Here is an 18,290-nt window from a genome sequence, read left to right as displayed (position 1 = left end):
CAGGATACATAATCCATTAGTCAAAAAGGAGAGCAAATGCAAAGAACCTCTCACACTCTAAAGGACCCATCTTGTTCTTGCTTTACACAGATAGCCCATTGATTTATTTGGGGATTGTCTAACACTTCATTTCTAGTTTGATTGCACCTCAGGGAAATTGGACAATTGCTGTCAGCTTCCTCCACAGATTAAACCTGGCTGCTAGGGTTAGGCTATTTCCGGTAGTCCCATAGAGTTTGGGTAAAGTGGCAGTGTGCATGCTAGACCGCTGCTTCATTTAAAAAGGGGACACTGGACCACTTTCTTGTGATTTGTGAGGATCCTAGTGGTTTAACCCTACATTGATCAGACACATCCTGTGGAACTAATAAGTTGTATACCACAATGATCTGTCTTGGGTCCTATTCTTTATAATATGTTTGTAAGTGACATAGGAGAAGGTTTAACAGGGATGATATTCCTCATGGTATCTTGACCATGGAGAAAGATTTATCCTTTGTGGATGAATAGTCAAGGCAATGGAAACTGCAGTTCAATGTTTCCAAATGTAAAATAAGAAATCCACGGACTAAGTATCATATTGGCTGTTGTGTGTTATCCACGACTTTAGAAGAGAAGGATTTTGGGGTTCTGATTTCTGACAGCCTAAAGATGAGTCCACATTGCAGTCAAGCAGCAAAGAAAGCAAGTAGGATGCTCAGCTGCATAGCTAGGGGTATTACCAGTAGAAAGAAGGAGATTGTGATCCTGCTGTATAGAGCTCTGATGATATCACATCTGGAATACTGAGCTCAGTTCTGGAGATCTCACCTACAGAAAGACAAAGACAAAAATGGTGGAAGGTCTCAAGAGCAAAAGTTATCAAGAAAGACTAGAAGAGCATAATTTGTATAGTCTGGAGAAGGGAGAGGGGGGTGGCATGATGGAAATCATTATATATGTTACACGAGGAAGAAGGGGGGCATGATCAGAACCTTTAACTACATTAAAGCTATAAATAAGAATATGGAGGGAAGAGTTGTTGTTAAGAAGCTTAAAGGGGTTGTCTCGCGAAAGCAAGTGGGTCTATACACTTCTGTATGGCCATATTAATGCACTTTGTAATATACATCGTGCATTAAATATGAGCCATACAGAAGTTATTCACTTACCTGCTCCGTTGCTAGCGTCCCCCCAATCAGGAGGCTGGAACCGGCACACGTCATGGGGCGGAGCTACGCGATGATGCGTACAAGGGGGCGGAGCCAAAACGCCGATGCTTCCAAGACCAGCCGAAGGGAGAAGATGCATCTGCACAAGCGCGTCTAAAAAAGCAAGAAGACACCGAAGTTAGACGGAACCATGGCAACGGGGACGCTAGCAACGGAGCAGGTAAGTGAATAACTTCTGTATGGCTCATATTTAATGCACGATGTATATTACAAAGTGCATTAATATGGCCATACAGAAGTGTATAGACCCACTTGCTTTCGCGAGACAACCCCTTTAACACAATCTGAAATTAGTTGTGGAACAATTAGAAGCAATGTCGGGAAATATTATTTTACTAAAGAGTAGTAGATGCTTGGAATAATCTTCCAGCAGACGTGGTTGGAAAATCCAAAATAAAAGAATTAAAGCTGCCTGGGATAAGCATAGATCTATTCTAAGAGAGAAATAAATAACAATAATAATCTGTATTTATACAGTGCCAACTTATTCCACAGTGCTTTCGGGGCACATGGAGAACACAAACAATACGAAAATTACAGAAATTACAAAAGTTACATGTGGTATTCAATTATTTGGAAACAATGGAGGTGGGGTTATACAGAAGGTACAGGGGGAGGCAGTGGAACAAGGAAGAACACAGCAATGCAACAATAACATGTAATATAGAGTTTTTTGGGACACAAATGGGGTGGGGATAGTACAGAAGGTGTGGGGCAGGAAGTGTACATGATAGGCAAAAGTGGAAAATCATAGGGAGGGGGCGATGGGGGACTAGATCAGGAAGTTTGGTATGCGTCTATGAACAGGTGCATCTTTAAGGCACGTCTGAAGTTCCGCGTGTCAGGGATTGTCCGGATGTTTTGGGATAGAGCATTCCAGAGGATCGGTGCTGCTCTAAAAAAGTCCTGGAGGCGACCATGTGAGGTTCATACTGGAGGGGTGTTTAGTCTAAGTGCGTTAGCAGAGCGGAATGCCGGCTGGGTGATGTGTGGACAGGAGGTAAGCGATGTACATAGGTGCGGTGCCATGGCGAGCTTTGTAGGTGAGGAGTTTAAATTGAGTTGTGTAGTGGATGGATAGGAGATAAAGAGATAATATAAGGGTGGACTAGATGGTCCATGTGGGTTTTTTTCTGGTGACAATTTTCTGTGCTTCTATGCTTTCTATTCAGGAAATTCCCCTTTAGGGGAATTTTCCAATATTCACATCATTGGTAGCAGTGGTGGGGGATCCATTTAAAAAATAAAAAACAGCACATAGTTATTTCTTTGCTCATCAGCTGCTTTGCCACCACTACTCCCTTCCTCTTGGCCAGTGCTCACGTGTCTATTTTACCTATGTGCCTGCTACAGCCAATGAAAGGCCTGAAATTGAGCATGATCAAGAATGCCCCATAAACAGGCCTGGGCTGCTCATTAGTAGGCTATGTGACCTGTAAATGGGACTTTACTTGTTCCAGAATGCCATGTGATGTGATGCAAAATGGTGCTCTTATGCCAGGGTAAGTAATTGAATGAATAATTGGTTGCGGCAGCTGGGGTGGAACTGTAAAAAAATGAAATAAAATGAAACAGCCCTTTAACTATTGGAGTGATTGGCCAGTGAAACCATAAAGACATTCACTGCATGGTTTCCAGTTTAATCAGAATTTACACAAAATTCTCAGGCACTTACACTGGTTACAGTCAAAGGCATAACCATGCAGGGTTCAGAGGACTGCGGACATACACCGGTCCTGAGGCCTGACAGGTCTAAAAGGTCCCTTTGCCTCAAGTACAGAGAGACCAGTAATATTAGTGATGTGTGAGAGTTGTGGGGCCCTTTTATAGATTTTGCATTCGGGCCCAGCAGCCTCACGCTGCGCCTCTACATATAGTTTTGTAGGCAAGATATTTTTTTTATAGGCTTATTATGAAGGACTCTAGTTTACTTCTACAAATTGTTATTAATGGCATTTTCCTTTTTCATCTGGAAGTTTTCCCAAAGAATGACTGACAAGAAAGAGCTAAGATGTGGACTAAGCATGAAGATCTTTGGGAATGAGCTCATCTTCCTGGATTGTGAGGGAGTAGGAGACACCGTAAAACAATACTCCTTGAGCCTGGCTGGACTTGCAGTAAAACTCCTTAAGGTATAATCATTAGCATTAGGTTTGTGATAGTCAGAAGTTCTCAAATAACTTTTCGTTTAGGGACTAAAGCACATTCTGTATTCATGTATCATGTGTTCTGAAACAATGTGAAAACCCCCAATCTTTGGACTATTCATAGGTCATTTTATAGACTATGACATCAAACCTATTGAAAGCAATGAACCTACAGTTTATACAGTATGTTTTTTTTTTTTTGTCTAGAAAAATTATGAGATGTGTTTGAGAATCTTCTAAGGAATAATCTAAATATTTATGGTTCATTCAACAATTCACTATACATTGAAAATGGATTTTTATTGCAGGATACAATATTCTAAGCACTGATTGTATTGTGGAGTAAAGGGAAACTTGGGTAAAACATTGGAATTCCTAATGGATACACAGCAGTACCGAAATAAGTTTCAGCAACTATCTAATAACCCTCTAAGAGCCTGTTAATGCTTCATTTTAACTTCTGTCATTGGGTTCCAATTCCAATTGTAACCAAAAATGGCATCCAGATGGAAACCTAGATAGAACTGTAGGTTTTCATTGTTGAAGCAGAGACTAATCATTGGGCACATGCACGGGTTCGCTGTGATGCCAGAGCTCGACCATCCGATGCGCTTGCTGATGCATACGAAGTGGCATTCAGCGCTGGGCATGTATATTGATCCTGTGGTTAGGTTTTTTGCCTTTGCGCTTCTGAGATTTTCTTTTGGTGCCTTTCTTTTTTAAACTTTGGACTTTGGTCTACTTCTGTCTGCTTCCCTTTTTGGTCCTTTTGTCACTCTCAAATTCTTACCTCAGGTTGTTTATTTGTTTATTCTGTCCCACCCAGTCCTCATATATTCCCTCTTCTCTATATTACATGTAGTGACATATAGGGAATCAATTTAGGTTCCAGATGTGGTGTCGCCCTTTTCAGGGCGTGTGCTCTGCTCTTTTGCTAGGTTCAATAAAGTGGTAGAAATTAAGGGAGATCCTAGGTCTCGCCTTCATTTCTACCACTGTCAGTTATCTTGTCTTGTCTTGACATCTAGCAATCCCCAAATCACCCATGCTCTATCCATCATTCAGCCTGTCCCCTGTTTTTTAATCTGTTTCCTCAACAAGACTAGTCGGACGTGACATAAGGGGTTCTGCTAGTTTTAGGCATTTTTGGAGAATAGTGTAGTTGACCACAAATATCGGAAATAAATGGAAACCTGCAGAAACTGGGATGTTTTTGGCCTCCATTTGAGCAATGGTAACCTATGGTTCCTTTAAAAATTCCACCTGGAAGCAATTTTTGGTGATACAGGTGACACAACCTGGGAACAAAACCTGAAACAAAGGAGATCTTGCTGAATCTGCCAAAACAGTGTGGTCACCTTATATTCCTTTATATTTCATATACATATTTTGGAAACAGGAAAATAAATATTGTTTACTTGCAAGAGTTTTTCCTGTATAGTTTATGGAGATCAAGAATTACTAATTAAACCTTAATGTATCTGCAAAGGGACAATTCCTTAAAAGAATATGTCCACCCTTAAACACAGTTTATATACAGATGTAATCCACATTAACCCTTTCCAATCCACTGTCTGACGTTCAAAGACATTCTGATTGAAGGCTGTACAGCTTTCGATGTCGGATGACGTCTGTCAGGGTATTCTTACTGTATATTACTGGCCGCTCTGTTGTTGGGGGCCTCTCCAGCATGTCACATACTGCAGGACTGACTCTAGCCAGCAGATGGTGCCATTGTATAATGGCAGAAAGAGAAAACCCCATAGGCAACCCTGAATCCAAAATTGGATGGCAAAGGGTTATAAATGAAGTAACTTACTTGCATTACTTACTGTACTTTGTACTAATTCTGAATTGCAGCCTGTTTATACTCCAAGGCTGCATTCACAATTCTGCTAGATGTAATTGAAAACAGTCCACAAGCTGGTCATCATGCACATCTCTATGGGGCAATTAATTTTTCCTATCCCTGTTGTAGAGAAAACACTTTACACAATAAAAATCACCAGAGCAAGCTCTGCGCAGACATTGAGCCAGAGAGAAGTTCTGGGAGATGTCCGCTCTGTGGAATAGTCAATGTACCTCTGAATTGTTAGACAGTACAAGAAAAGCAATGCAATATAATTACAAAGTTACTACATATTATAAACTGTGTTCAAACCTTTAACCCATTAAAGACCTGTGATGTAATGGGTCACATGGGTTAGGTTTGGGGGGGGGGGAATCTGGGAGCCAAGCCTGCTCCAAACCACTAGCTGTCAGTTGTTGCATACAGTTGACAGTCAGCCACAACTGATGTGATTGGAGGTGGCTTCAAGTGTCTAAAGAAGTTGTCCAGTTATTAGACAACAACCCTCTCTAGTAAAATAATAAAACTAGCAGTACTTACCTCTTAAAGTCCCTGTTAAAGGGATGCTGTCAGGTACTGTTTAAGTATTGCATCACTGTTGCTCCCAGTGACGTATTTGCTGGATGTCAAAGGATTGCCAAGGCAGCCTGGGGCCTATTAAAGGCTCCCAGGTCTCTCATGTGTTTCAGCCTGTTAAGCCCTGCATTTAGCAAGCCTTGATATACTGCCTATAAGAGTACAATATACTGCAATACTGATGTACTGTAGTATATTGTTTATGTTCACATTTTCTATGAGGAGTAAAAAAGAAAGTAAAAATACATTTAATAAAGTGTTTTTAAGTGTTGAAAAATGTACAATTAAACCCCTTTAATTACAAGTTCAATTAAACCCCTTTAATTACAAGTACAATTAAACCCCTTTCCCACTATACACATAAAAACAATCAAAGCAAAAAAGCCAATTCATAATCTAACCTGCACAGTGTTCGTCCTAGGAGAAAAATCACAATGCCTGAATTGCGTCTTTTGAGCACCCCCAAAATATGATGAGTACAATGTGAATAAAGTTATGGATCTTGAAAGGCTGAAATAACAAAAAAACTTAGCTGAAAAAAAAAGGTCTTCAAGGGACATAAGAATATTTTACAATATCTATAGTCTAAGGTTTTATTATTTGTTACAGGGCCAAGAAGTTCAATACAACAAGAGGCTAACCTTGGCAGCAGACAGTGTTGTATTTCCCGTTATTTCTGGTTTTCCAGTCCAGCTTGCCATTAATGCCTCGGCTTCAAGCAGCATCAAGATACGAGGGAATATGGACTTTAAGCAGCAAACTAATTTTTTTATAAATGGATATGTCAAACCGAGGTAAGAAAACCTAGTGGAAGCAAAACACACTTAGAGTCAAAGGGGTGACTGCAGAGGTGGACATTGCAGCATGAGGTGCCCAAAAGGTGAAAATACTCTGCCCTATTCCAGGGAACCATTACTCTAAATGCTACTTAAGGTGCCCTGTTACAGATTTAACCTAGGAGCTTGTAGTTAACCCTCTACTTACTATGCTTTAAAAAGTCCACAGGCAGTAGTATAAGTGATATTCTCAGGGCTTGTCTTTATATACCGTAGCAGCTGTAAATGGAGATTTCACTCTAGACACTACTTTCAGAGTTGGGATATACCTGAGATAGATAGAGTTAATCATCTATCTATCTATCTATCTATCTACTCAACAAAGAAAATATAGGAACAAAAATGTTTTCAAGTCTCATTTTGCGTTTCTTTAACAGCGCGTCACTGCAACTCTCCGCCTGTATGGGAATTACTGGAGCAGTGGGAAAAATTGGGCTGAAATGGGTATCTGGTGTGAAAACCATGACCAGCTTGGATGGAGGTATTCATATGAAGCGTGGACAAGATCTCAAGGTTTTCCTGAACACCCATGAAGAATCTATGGAAATACTAGATTACAGGTAAGGTTTTGTGATCTAGCCCTTGTAACCCTTTACAGTGTTGGTATATAAAGTAATGGAACACCATGACTTTTTGGTGTTGGTGATGCCCATGAGGGGCGCCATATTTGCACCCTGCACAAATGAGGTATAGTCATCAGTCATCCGCTGCACAATCTCAAATTTAACTTATACCATATGAAAAGTCTTTCACTGATAAAAATAGGAAATTAGAAGTTTATTTAGTCTACTAAGCATGATCAAATAAAGCCTCCGCATTGGGTGACGTTTGGGTTTGGTTACGGACAGTAGTTTACTTGAAGTTTTGCCATCTACATTGTTACTTGGCAATAATTACAACAGTGACATCTACAGGCAATTTGTACGCACTGCGGTTTTACATGTTTGGACATTCCAATTGCCTCTCTGGTCTTCTGCGTGGGTGAGGGCATTCCTCTTATTTGTAAATTGATGGGGACAAGTTTCAATTCTTTTCCAATTCCAGCAACAGGACACATGTTCATAATAGCTCAATTAAACAACAATGTGATTGCTGCCACTAAAGTCTGTACTGCCTAACCAGCACTTTTCTTTAATTTAAGCAATGTGGGACCCTTAATAAGAAAAAAGAGTGGATTGAAAGGATTGCATTCCAGGTCCAATCTCTAGCCCAAACTCCCAGAACCACCAGCAAATAATTCAGGCCCACTTACTTATTGTGCCATGATTGGATTACACGTGATTGGCACTACCTTCCAGTCATGGGCCAAACAAATGTGCATACAGCCAATGATGTATGTATAAGCTAATTAAATGCAATGGCTGTATAATAAAACAATGTAACATCACACTAATTATTCATTATCAATGCTGAAAGGAGAGATGCCAGCTCCCCAGCATTATGCTCGCTGCTCCTGTATGCACGGATCACGCTTCAGCTGTGTGCTGTATACCAGGAAAACAATGGGGAAAAGTCCAGCAAATGGAGAAAACAATGCAGCCTTTATTGTTTCTCATGAATTTTATTACATCTTGAAAAGAAAAAAAGGTACATTCAAACGTGAACAAACAAAGCAGTCATTATTAAATGAACATTGGACATGAAACATATCAAGGATGATCAAGACCGTGGTAGACTATCGTCCATACCCAATGAAGGTATTAGTATCAGGATTAGGGATGAGCGAAACTACTCGGCCACGCCCCTTTTTCGCCCGAGCGCCGCGATTTTCGAGTACTTCTGTACTCGGGTGAAAAGATTCGGGGGGCGCCGTGGGTGAGTGGGGAGTTGCAGCAGGGAGTGGGGGGGGGGGGAGAGGGAGAAAGAGAGGGCTCCCCCCTGTTCCCCGCTGCTACCCCCTGCTCCGCCTCACCTCCCCCTGCCCCCCGGCGCCCCACGAATCTTTTCACCCGAGTACGGAAGTACTTGAAAATCGCGGTGCTCGATCGAGTAATTACTCGAAATGAGTAGGTTCGCTCATCTCTAATCAGGATACTTCCTATTACCAATTCAAAAAATACTGTTCATAAAAACATTACTACAGTAACATAAAAACGGGGGAATTTAGGGTCCAGACACGAGGGAATTAAAGGGAAGGAAAGAGCCAGAGCTGGATGCCTTTCTATCTTCATGTCCTATGTAGTTCATCCAACCTCATGGGATTTCTTGATCCACTTCCCCCTAAGTAGGGGGTGTAGAGGAGGCACTAGTAGAATGGCTAGGATCGCTGGGGTAAATTTGGTTTAGGGCTGAGGGGTTCCATATCAGCATTGTTAGGGAATATTGCTACTAAGATGGCCCTGTGCGCTCAAAACGTTCCTCCTGATCCAGTAGAAGGGAGGCCAATTTCTCATTGATCATTATCCACCACAGTTTAACCTTAACAAGGTCAATGTTAACTGATGCCTTCCAACAGGAGCACGCAATAGCCATGTGAGTGGATAAAAAGCACAGAGAGGCCCATCAAGACACATGTTTTGGTGTATCAGGAATCCGCCTGCCCAAAAGTGCCTCCTAAGGGGATTTATGAAATTTAGATTTGTGATGGTGAATATCAAGTTATACGCTTGTATCCAGAATCGTCGTAATCTAGGGCAATTCCACCAATTATGTAAGAACGTTCCCTGTCCACTACAACCTCGGAAGCACAGACCTGGTGCCCCTGGGAACATCTTAGAAAGCCTCTTGGGGGGGTTACGTACCATCGCATGAGAAGCTTGTATCCTGCCTCTGTGATAGATACGTTTATAGACAGCTTGGCCGTTGCGTTAGCTATTTTACGCCAATCAGGAGCTGGTAGCTCCTCTCCCAATTCCTCCTCCCACTTAATCATGTAAGACAGTTTACCCCATAGTGTCGTAAGATTGGAATACAGCCTTTGTTCACACAGCATTAAACTCCACCATACAAGACCCAAGAACCCTTGGAGTTTGTGCATCCTATATGGTGGATTCTTAATGCTATGTGAATGAAGGCTGATTTGTTTTCCTCATTTTTTAGCCTTTTTCCCCTTGTTTCCATGATTAATTACTTATTGTTCTTTCTATCAGCTCCCAGTTGTACCTTATGACAGTAGATGTTCTGGAGAAAATCAAAAGTCCCAGAGGTCAGGCTGAAAGAAAATCCTGCATGAACGAGGAAGGTAACGTCACCGATGTGCTGTCCGTATTGTAACTCTTATATTTAAAGTCTAATTCCCTTGGAAATAAAATGTTAAATTAAATTTCTATTTAATGCAGTAAATCTTCCATACACCTGACGAAGGTTCCAATTATCATTCTTTAGTGATAAAGAGGATCGGCCTCAGAACCAGACAGAATCCTGGGGATATGCAAAGGCCCACAAGGGGGTTTACTGTGAATGTATGCCCCTGGCTATGACCCCCAGGTCCTCCCCTTCATTTTATGGACATATTTATAACCTACCATACTGCCTTCCATATAAGGGATCCTTCTAGTAAGGCATCATTTGATTTCAATCAGACATGTCATAAACGATTACATTGATATCTGTCTGGCAGTTAGGATCCCCGCTATCAATGCTTTAGAGAAGAAGCAGCTCATAGTCAGTAGTTCCTGAGAAGTGATGACCACAAAAGTGCAGTAAGCTGTTCTTTAGAATCAGTTGGCATTATAAAATACTAAGAGTACGTGTCTGTAGGACTGAAAACTAAGAAGTATTATGACTGGCCTTAGTGTGCAGCACCATCATTGGAAGATGCTTCTAATATATTAACCCTTTCCAATCCACTGTCTGACGTCTTCCAACATTCTGAAGGAACTCTGTACAGCTCCGATGTCGGAAGACCTCTGACAGGGTATTCCTACTGTATATTGCCAGCCGCTTTGTTCTCAGGGGCCTCCCTGGCATGTGACATACTGCAGTACTGTCTCTAGCCAGCGAATGGCGCCATTGTATAATGGCAGAAAGAGAAAGCCCTCTAGGAAACCCTGAATCCAAAATTGGATTTCAAAGGGTTAAGAAGCACATGCATCTGTCATGGTGTTTCAGGTGCCAAGTAGTTCTGGGTATAGGTGCAGGTCCGTCGTGACATTATGGCATCTGCATCAGACCTCATGATGCATTTGTCAGTACAGGTACAGTGTTGTTTTGGTGCCTAATGTTGTGGGAGAAACCTTTCCCTATCTGTATCGATAGACTGGCTAGGTTGTGTATATCCTCAGCCAGCTTATCATGTTCTCTGAAGGGTTTTTAAACCAGCTCTGGACGCCGGTAATATTCTTCATGTTCTTGTCAGAGTTCTGCTCTCACTGCTCAGAGTTCTGCTCTCACTGCTCAGAGTTCTGCTCTCACTGCTCAGAGTTCTGCTCTCACTGCTCAGAGTTCTGCTCTCACTGCTCAGAGTTCTGCTCTCACTGCTCAGAGTTCTACTCTCACTGCTCAGAGTTCTACTCTCACTGCTCAGAGTTCTGCTCTCACTGCTCAGAGTTCTGCTCTCACTGTTCAGAGTTCTGCTCTCACTGTTCAGAGTTCTGCTCTCACTGCTCAGAGTTCTGCTCTCACTGCTCAGAGTTCTGCTCTCACTGCTCAGAGTTCTGCTCTCACTGCTCAGAGTTCTGCTCTCACTGCTCAGAGTTCTGCTCTCACTGCTCAGAGTTCTATACTCAGTATTTAGTGTTCTGTATCTAGTTCTTTGTATTATTTTTTTAGTGTACTCTGTTTAGTGTTCAGTGAACGGAGGTCAGGTATCCTTGTGTAACTGTAAGGGGCTACTCACAAGGGGTTAACATAGTCTCTAGTCCAGAGTCAGCCCTTAAGCATAGGGGATAGTGGCTAGGGGTAAGCCCACCTTCTCCACAGGTCCTACAAGGTTACTAGGGCTCTGCAACAGATAAGGAAGTGATTGTATCTGCATCTCAGACGGTATAGCTGGATGGGCAGGTGAAGGGCAAGTGAGCAGACAGCATAAGGGATGTTCAAACCCGCAGATTGGAAACTACCACCTGAGGAGCGGTGCCACGGGACGCAGTATTAGGAGACTGGGACTTGCAGTAACAGAAAAGGAGAATTATTGGAGGGCTGCAGAAAGAACATTTAAAGGGCTTGCTTAGCAAGATATTACAGTCTGCAGGAGGGATGACCGCTGTAAGTGTTGAGACTTGGAACCTGTGTGTAATTGGATGAAACAACCAGAGATCAGTTACTGAGGGCAGCTGGATACTCTCCCAAACTAAGGACAGTATATGAGGCGCCCTCCCTCAGCATCAGCAGTAAGTGTGCACACCGGCAGAGACTACAGTAGCACATAATATGCCTGTTACTGCAAATAGAACACTGAAGCAGTTACCATATACAAGGAGAGTGGCTTGTGGGTGGAGGACTAAGTGAAATGCACTTGAGACGCAATCCCATATATCAAACACGCTTTGTGCCAGCCCATACATGTGCTCTTCAGTTAAATTTTAGTTTCATCTATAGTGCATTAATAGTGTAACATAAATACTTGTCGTAGAATTCCTCTTATAGTGTCTGTTAATAAGTACTGGTTTATTTACCTACAATAAGACTTGTCATCCGGCTATAGCTAGCTTAGGAAGGGTTGCATAATCGTACAGTATAACTTGGTTAACTTCTGTATATTCTGACTGTTCTTCAATGTTTATCTTCTTTTGTACTCATTGGCCTGCATCATACTCCTGAATCCTGTGTTACACTCACCACCCATGACATAACTTTGACTTAGACAATGCTTCTTTCCAGTAGTGGGATTGCCCTTTTCAGAGGGGGTGCTCCCCTTAGTTGTTGGTCCATTTGGGGCAGTTCGGGAAGTACTTTATAACTTTACTCATAGTATGATAAAATCTGATTTTTGTCACTTCTTGCAAAATGGGGTTCCATTTACTGGGATCATGCAGGTAATGACACCTTTTGCATTTCTATTGTAGATAAATGATGTAGACTCATAGATATGGATAGACTTCAGCAGAAGAACACAGTTACACAAAATGAAGAGTGGTGTCAACAAATAAGAAAATGTTAATTTACCAATTGTGCTTTTTTCCATAGCATCTAAACTGTTGGGTTGGCAGCCTTGCTTGGAAATGTCTTTCCCTAACGGGGAAAATATCTTGCCTTTCCCCTTTTCTGGACCTGGAAAAGCATTGCTGGTATTTAAAAAGCATGACAAGGCACTGCAGCAGTACCTCCTTGAAGCCTCCTACAACCATGTTTCACAGGTACTGGGGTTTTAAGTTTTTTTCTTTCTGTATCGACTACCACCAATTTATTATAATAGTTGGGATCTGTAACATTGTGTCCCACAGAGATATTGATTTGTTATCTTGTTGGTTGTTTTTAACTACACATCATAAGTAGAGATGAGCGGGCGTACTCGGTTCAGGTGTTTTTGCACTCGAGCACCGCTTTTTCCGAGTAACTGACTACTCGGACAAAAAGATTCGGGGGGCGGGGGAGCAGCGTGGTGGAGTGGGGGGTAGCAGAGGGGAACAGGGGGGAGCTCTCTTTCTCCCTCCCCCCCACTCCCCTCTGCAACCCCCCGCTCACCCCCGGCGCCCCCCGAATCTTTTCGTCCGAGTAGTCAGTTACTCGGAAAAAGCGGTGCTCGAGTGCAAAAACACCTAAACCGAGTACGCCCGCTCATCTCTAATCATAAGAAATGGTAATAACTACATTTACCTCTATGTTTCTGTACACACACAACACATTTATAGACTACAGTTTTGTTTTCAATGAAAGGTTATTAATTCCTCATGGTTTTGAAGATCTCTGCTGTCAAGCAAAACATGAGTGCTTGGCTTAATTACATTTGAATTACAGTTATCGGGGGTCAGGAAAGATTTTTATAGACTGAAAGTTAACAAAGAAGATGCATGGTAATGCGCATTTTGCTAATACTAGTAGAGCCATTTGTCATTTTTACAAATGTTGTAAATATGTCATAATTAGAGGACGCTGGAAACCCTGATATGTTACATGAGGAGAGAAGGGAGAGGGGGGGACATGATGGAAACCTTTATATATGTTACAGGAGGAGAGAAGGGAGGGGGACATGATGGAAACCTTTATATGTGTTACATGAGGAGAGAAGGGAGAGGGGGACATGATGGAAACCTTTATATATGTTACAGGAGGAAGAAGGGAGAGAGGGATATGATGGAAACCTTTATATATGTTACAGGAGGAGAGAAGGAAGAGGAGGACATGATGGAAACCATTATATATACTACAGGAGGAGAGAAGGAAGAGGGGGACATGATGGAAACCTTTTATATATGTTACAGGAGGAGTGAAGGGAGAGGGGGGATATGATGGAAACCTTTATATATGTTACAGGAGTAGAGAAGAGAGAGGGGGGGATATGATGGAAACCATTATATATACTACAGGAGGACAGAAGGGAGAGGAGGACATGATGGAAACCTTTATATATGTTACAGGAGGAGGGATGGGGGGACATGATGGAAACCTTTATATATGTTACAGGAGGAGAGAAGGGAGAGGGGAACATGATGGAAACCTTTATATATGTTACAGGAGAAGGGTGAGGAGGACATGATGGAAACCTTTATATATGTTACAGGAGGAAGAAGGGAGAGAGGGATATGATGGAAACCTTTATATATGTTACAGGAGGAAGAAGGGAGAGAGGGATATGATGGAAACCTTTATATATGTTACAGGAGGAGAGAAGGAAGAGGGGGCATGATGGAAACCTTTATATATGTTACAGGAGGAGTGAAGGGAGAGGGGGGATATGATGGAAACCATTATATATATACTACAGGAGGAGAGAAGGGAGAGGAGGACATGATGGAAACCTTTATATATACTACAGGAGGAGAGAAGGAAAAGTGAGGACATGATGGAAACCTTTATATATGTTACAGGAGGAGAGAAGGAAGAGTGAGGACATGATGGAAACCTTTATATATGTTACAGGAGGAGAGAAGGGAGAGGGGGGATATGATGGAAACCTTTATATATGTTACAGGAGTAGAGAAGGGAGAGGGGGGATATGATGGAAACCATTATATATACTACAGGAGGAGAGAAGGGAGAGGGGGGATATGATGGAAGCCTTTATATATGTTGCAGGAGGAGAGAAGGGAGAGGGGGAACATGATGGAAACCTTTATATATGTTACAGGAGAAGGGAGAGGAGGACAAGATGGAAACCTTTATATATACTACAGGAGGAGAGAAGGAAGAATGAGGACATGATGGAAACCTTTATATATGTTAGAGGAGGAGAGAAGGAAGAGTGAGGACATGATGGAAACCTTTATATATGTTACAGGAGGAGAGAAGGGAGATGGGGGATATGATGGAAACCTTTATATATGTTACAGGAGGAGAGAAGGGAGATGGGGGATATGATGGAAACCTTTATATATGTTACAGGAGGAGAGAAGGAAGAGTGAGGACATGATGGAAACCTTTATATGTGTTACAGGAGGAAGAAGGGAGAGAGGGACATGATGGAAACCTTTATATATGTTACAGGAGGAGAGAAGGGAGATGGGGGATATGATGGAAACCTGTATATATGTTACAGGAGGAGAGAAGGGAGAGGGGGGATATGATGAAAACCTTTATATATGTTACAGGAGGAGAGAAGGGAGATGGGGGATATGATGGAAACCTTTATATATGTTACAGGAGGAAGAAGGGAGAGAAGGACATGATGGAAACCTTTATATATGTTACATGAGGAGAGAAGGGAGTGGGGGGATATGATGGAAACCTTTATATATGTTACAGGAGGAGAGAAGGAAGAGTGAGGACATGATGGAAACCTTTATATATGTTACAGGAGAGAAGGGAGAGGGGGGATATGATGGAAACCTTTATATATGTTACAGGAGGAGAGAAGGGAGTGGGGGGATATGATGGAAACCATTATATATACTACAGGAGGACAGAAGGGAGAGGGGGAATATGATGGAAACCTTTATATATGTTACAGGAGGAAGAAGGGAGAGAGGGACATGATGGAAACCTCTATATATGTTACATGAGGAGAGAAGGGAGTGGGGGGATATGATAGAAACCTTTATATATGTTACAGGAGGAGAGAAGGAAGAGGGGGCATGATGGAAACCTTTATATATGTTACAGGAGGAGAGAAGGGAGTGGGGGGATATGATGGAAACCTTTATATATGTTACAGGAGGAGAGAAGGGAGATGGGGGATATGATGGAAACCTGTATATATGTTACAGGAGGAGAGAAGGGAGAGGGGGGATATGATGAAAACCTTTATATATGTTACAGGAGGAGAGAAGGGAGATGGGGGATATGATGGAAACCTTTATATATGTTACAGGAGGAAGAAGGGAGAGAAGGACATGATGGAAACCTTTATATATGTTACATGAGGAGAGAAGGGAGTGGGGGGATATGATGGAAACCTTTATATATGTTACAGGAGGAGAGAAGGAAGAGTGAGGACATGATGGAAACCTTTATATATGTTACAGGAGAGAAGGGAGAGGGGGGATATGATGAAAACCTTTATATATGTTACAGGAGGAGAGAAGGGAGTGGGGGGATATGATGGAAACCATTATATATACTACAGGAGGACAGAAGGGAGAGGGGGAATATGATGGAAACCTTTATATATGTTACAGGAGGAAGAAGGGAGAGAGGGACATGATGGAAACCTCTATATATGTTACATGAGGAGAGAAGGGAGTGGGGGGATATGATAGAAACCTTTATATATGTTACAGGAGGAGAGAAGGAAGAGGGGGCATGATGGAAACCTTTATATATGTTACAGGAGGAGAGAAGGGAGATGGGGGATATGATGGAAACCTTTATATATGTTACAGGAGAGAAGGGAGAGGGGGGATATGATGGAAACCTTTATATATGTTACAGGAGGAGAGAAGGGAGTGGGGGGATATGATGGAAACCATTATATATACTACAGGAGGACAGAAGGGAGAGGGGGAATATGATGGAAACCTTTACATATGTTACAGGAGGAGAGAAGGGAGAGGGGGAATATGATGGAAACCTTTATATATGTAATAGAAGGAGAGAAGGGGGAGGAGGACATGATGGAAACATTTGTCTATGTTACAGAAAGAGAAAAGAGAGGCGGGACATGATGGAAACCTTTATATATGTTACAGGAAGTGAGAAGGGAGAGGGAGGACATGATGGAAGCTTTTATATATGTTATAGGAGGAGGAAAGGGAGAGGAGGACATGATGGAAACCTTCAAATATGTTACAGGAGGAAAGAAGGGAGACGAGGCACATGATGGAAACCTTTATATATGTTACCTAAGGAGAGAAGGGAGAGGAGGACATGATAGAAACCTCTATATAAGTTGCAGGAGGAAGCAGGGAGTGGAGGACATGATGGAAGCCTTTATATATGTTACAGGAGTAGAGAAGGGAGGGGAGGACATAATGGAAGTCTTTATATATGTTATAGGAGGAGAGAAGAGGGGACATGATGGAAACCTTTATATATATTACAGGAGGAGGGATGGGAGGACATAATGGAAACCTGTATATATACTACAGGAGGAAAGGCAAAGAAGGGACATAATGGAAACTTATTTATGTTGCATGAGGGAAGAACGGAGAGGGGGGATATGATGAGGGGTACACTAGTACAAGAGGGCACAATCTTAAATTAGTTGGGAGAAAAATCAGAAAGGAAGTATTATTTTACTGAAAGAATAGTAGATAGTAAGAAGAATCTTCCAGCAGACGTGGTTGGAAAATCAGCAATAAATGAATTCAATCTGCCTGGGATTAACACAGATCCATCCCAAGAGAGAGTTTCACTGCAGTTACACTTATTCATGTTTTAACCTGTGTTCATTTCATGTTCACATGACTTGTCACTTCTTCATGCAGAAACGCATGGAAACGAGATTTTCTGTGTCGAATATTCTGCATTTGGATTTTGCCCATTGACAGAACAAATTTCGCATGCGGATCCATGTGAAAAACAGCGCAAAAAGATGTGAATTTTTAAAGGTGTAACTCGTGGAAATTTGAACATACTCTAAGAGTTTCTTGAATTAAAAAACAGCATAGCTTCTACAATGTGATATTGCAAAATAAAGATGGATAGTTTCTCCTAGATTTCTGTTGGATCGCACTCAGTTATTGTAATCTTTCCTTCTGTTCACTTTCCAGAAAGATGGTTGGTTGCCAAATGAAGCCACGGTGCATTTTTTCCTGGGAACGCCAAAATCTGAGCTGAAAAGGGATGTTGGCATTGATCTATATTATAATATACCACACAGGAGATTCAGGCTAAAGCTTTTGCATCCAAAAAAGAAGGTTCAGATGGATGGTATGTTATGCGGAATTCTTATAGCCAAATACTGTATGTCCTTCAATACCTGTTTAATTACACTTGTATTACTAATTACACTGAATGGTGACCTATATAAGAAACACCTTCATATTAGCGTGTTGGACTTTCTTTGGCCTTCAGAACTGCAGAAATTCTTTGTGGCATAGATTCCACTTGGTGCTGAAATCATTCTGCGGGGATATTTGCCCATGTAGACAGGAGAGCTTCCTGCAGTTGTCGCAGATTAGATGGAGGTACTGAGATGTGCTACACATCAATTCAAGCTGCTTGAGCCAAATTCTACCCATCCCCTTCCCCCCTC

General features: G+C 41.9%; 1 protein-coding gene across 1 annotated transcript in view; it reads left to right on the top strand.

Annotated features, from left to right (window-relative positions):
• Positions 1 to 18,290, top strand: part of LOC136577911 (uncharacterized) — a 235,001-nt gene that overhangs the window by 37,961 nt on the left and 178,750 nt on the right. Inside the window, exons 9-14 of the mRNA XM_066577827.1 lie at positions 3,188 to 3,343; positions 6,393 to 6,577; positions 6,997 to 7,179; positions 9,709 to 9,800; positions 12,686 to 12,855; positions 17,806 to 17,965. Coding sequence (XP_066433924.1) covers positions 3,188 to 3,343; positions 6,393 to 6,577; positions 6,997 to 7,179; positions 9,709 to 9,800; positions 12,686 to 12,855; positions 17,806 to 17,965 — 946 coding nt within the window. The remainder of the gene's footprint in view (positions 1 to 3,187; positions 3,344 to 6,392; positions 6,578 to 6,996; positions 7,180 to 9,708; positions 9,801 to 12,685; positions 12,856 to 17,805; positions 17,966 to 18,290) is intronic.

Source organism: Eleutherodactylus coqui, chromosome 8 (assembly GCF_035609145.1).
Source record: "Eleutherodactylus coqui strain aEleCoq1 chromosome 8, aEleCoq1.hap1, whole genome shotgun sequence".
Classification (NCBI taxonomy): domain Eukaryota; kingdom Metazoa; phylum Chordata; class Amphibia; order Anura; family Eleutherodactylidae; genus Eleutherodactylus; species Eleutherodactylus coqui.
Note: the sequence above shows the minus strand (reverse complement) of the source record. Positions and strands in the feature narration are given on the sequence as shown.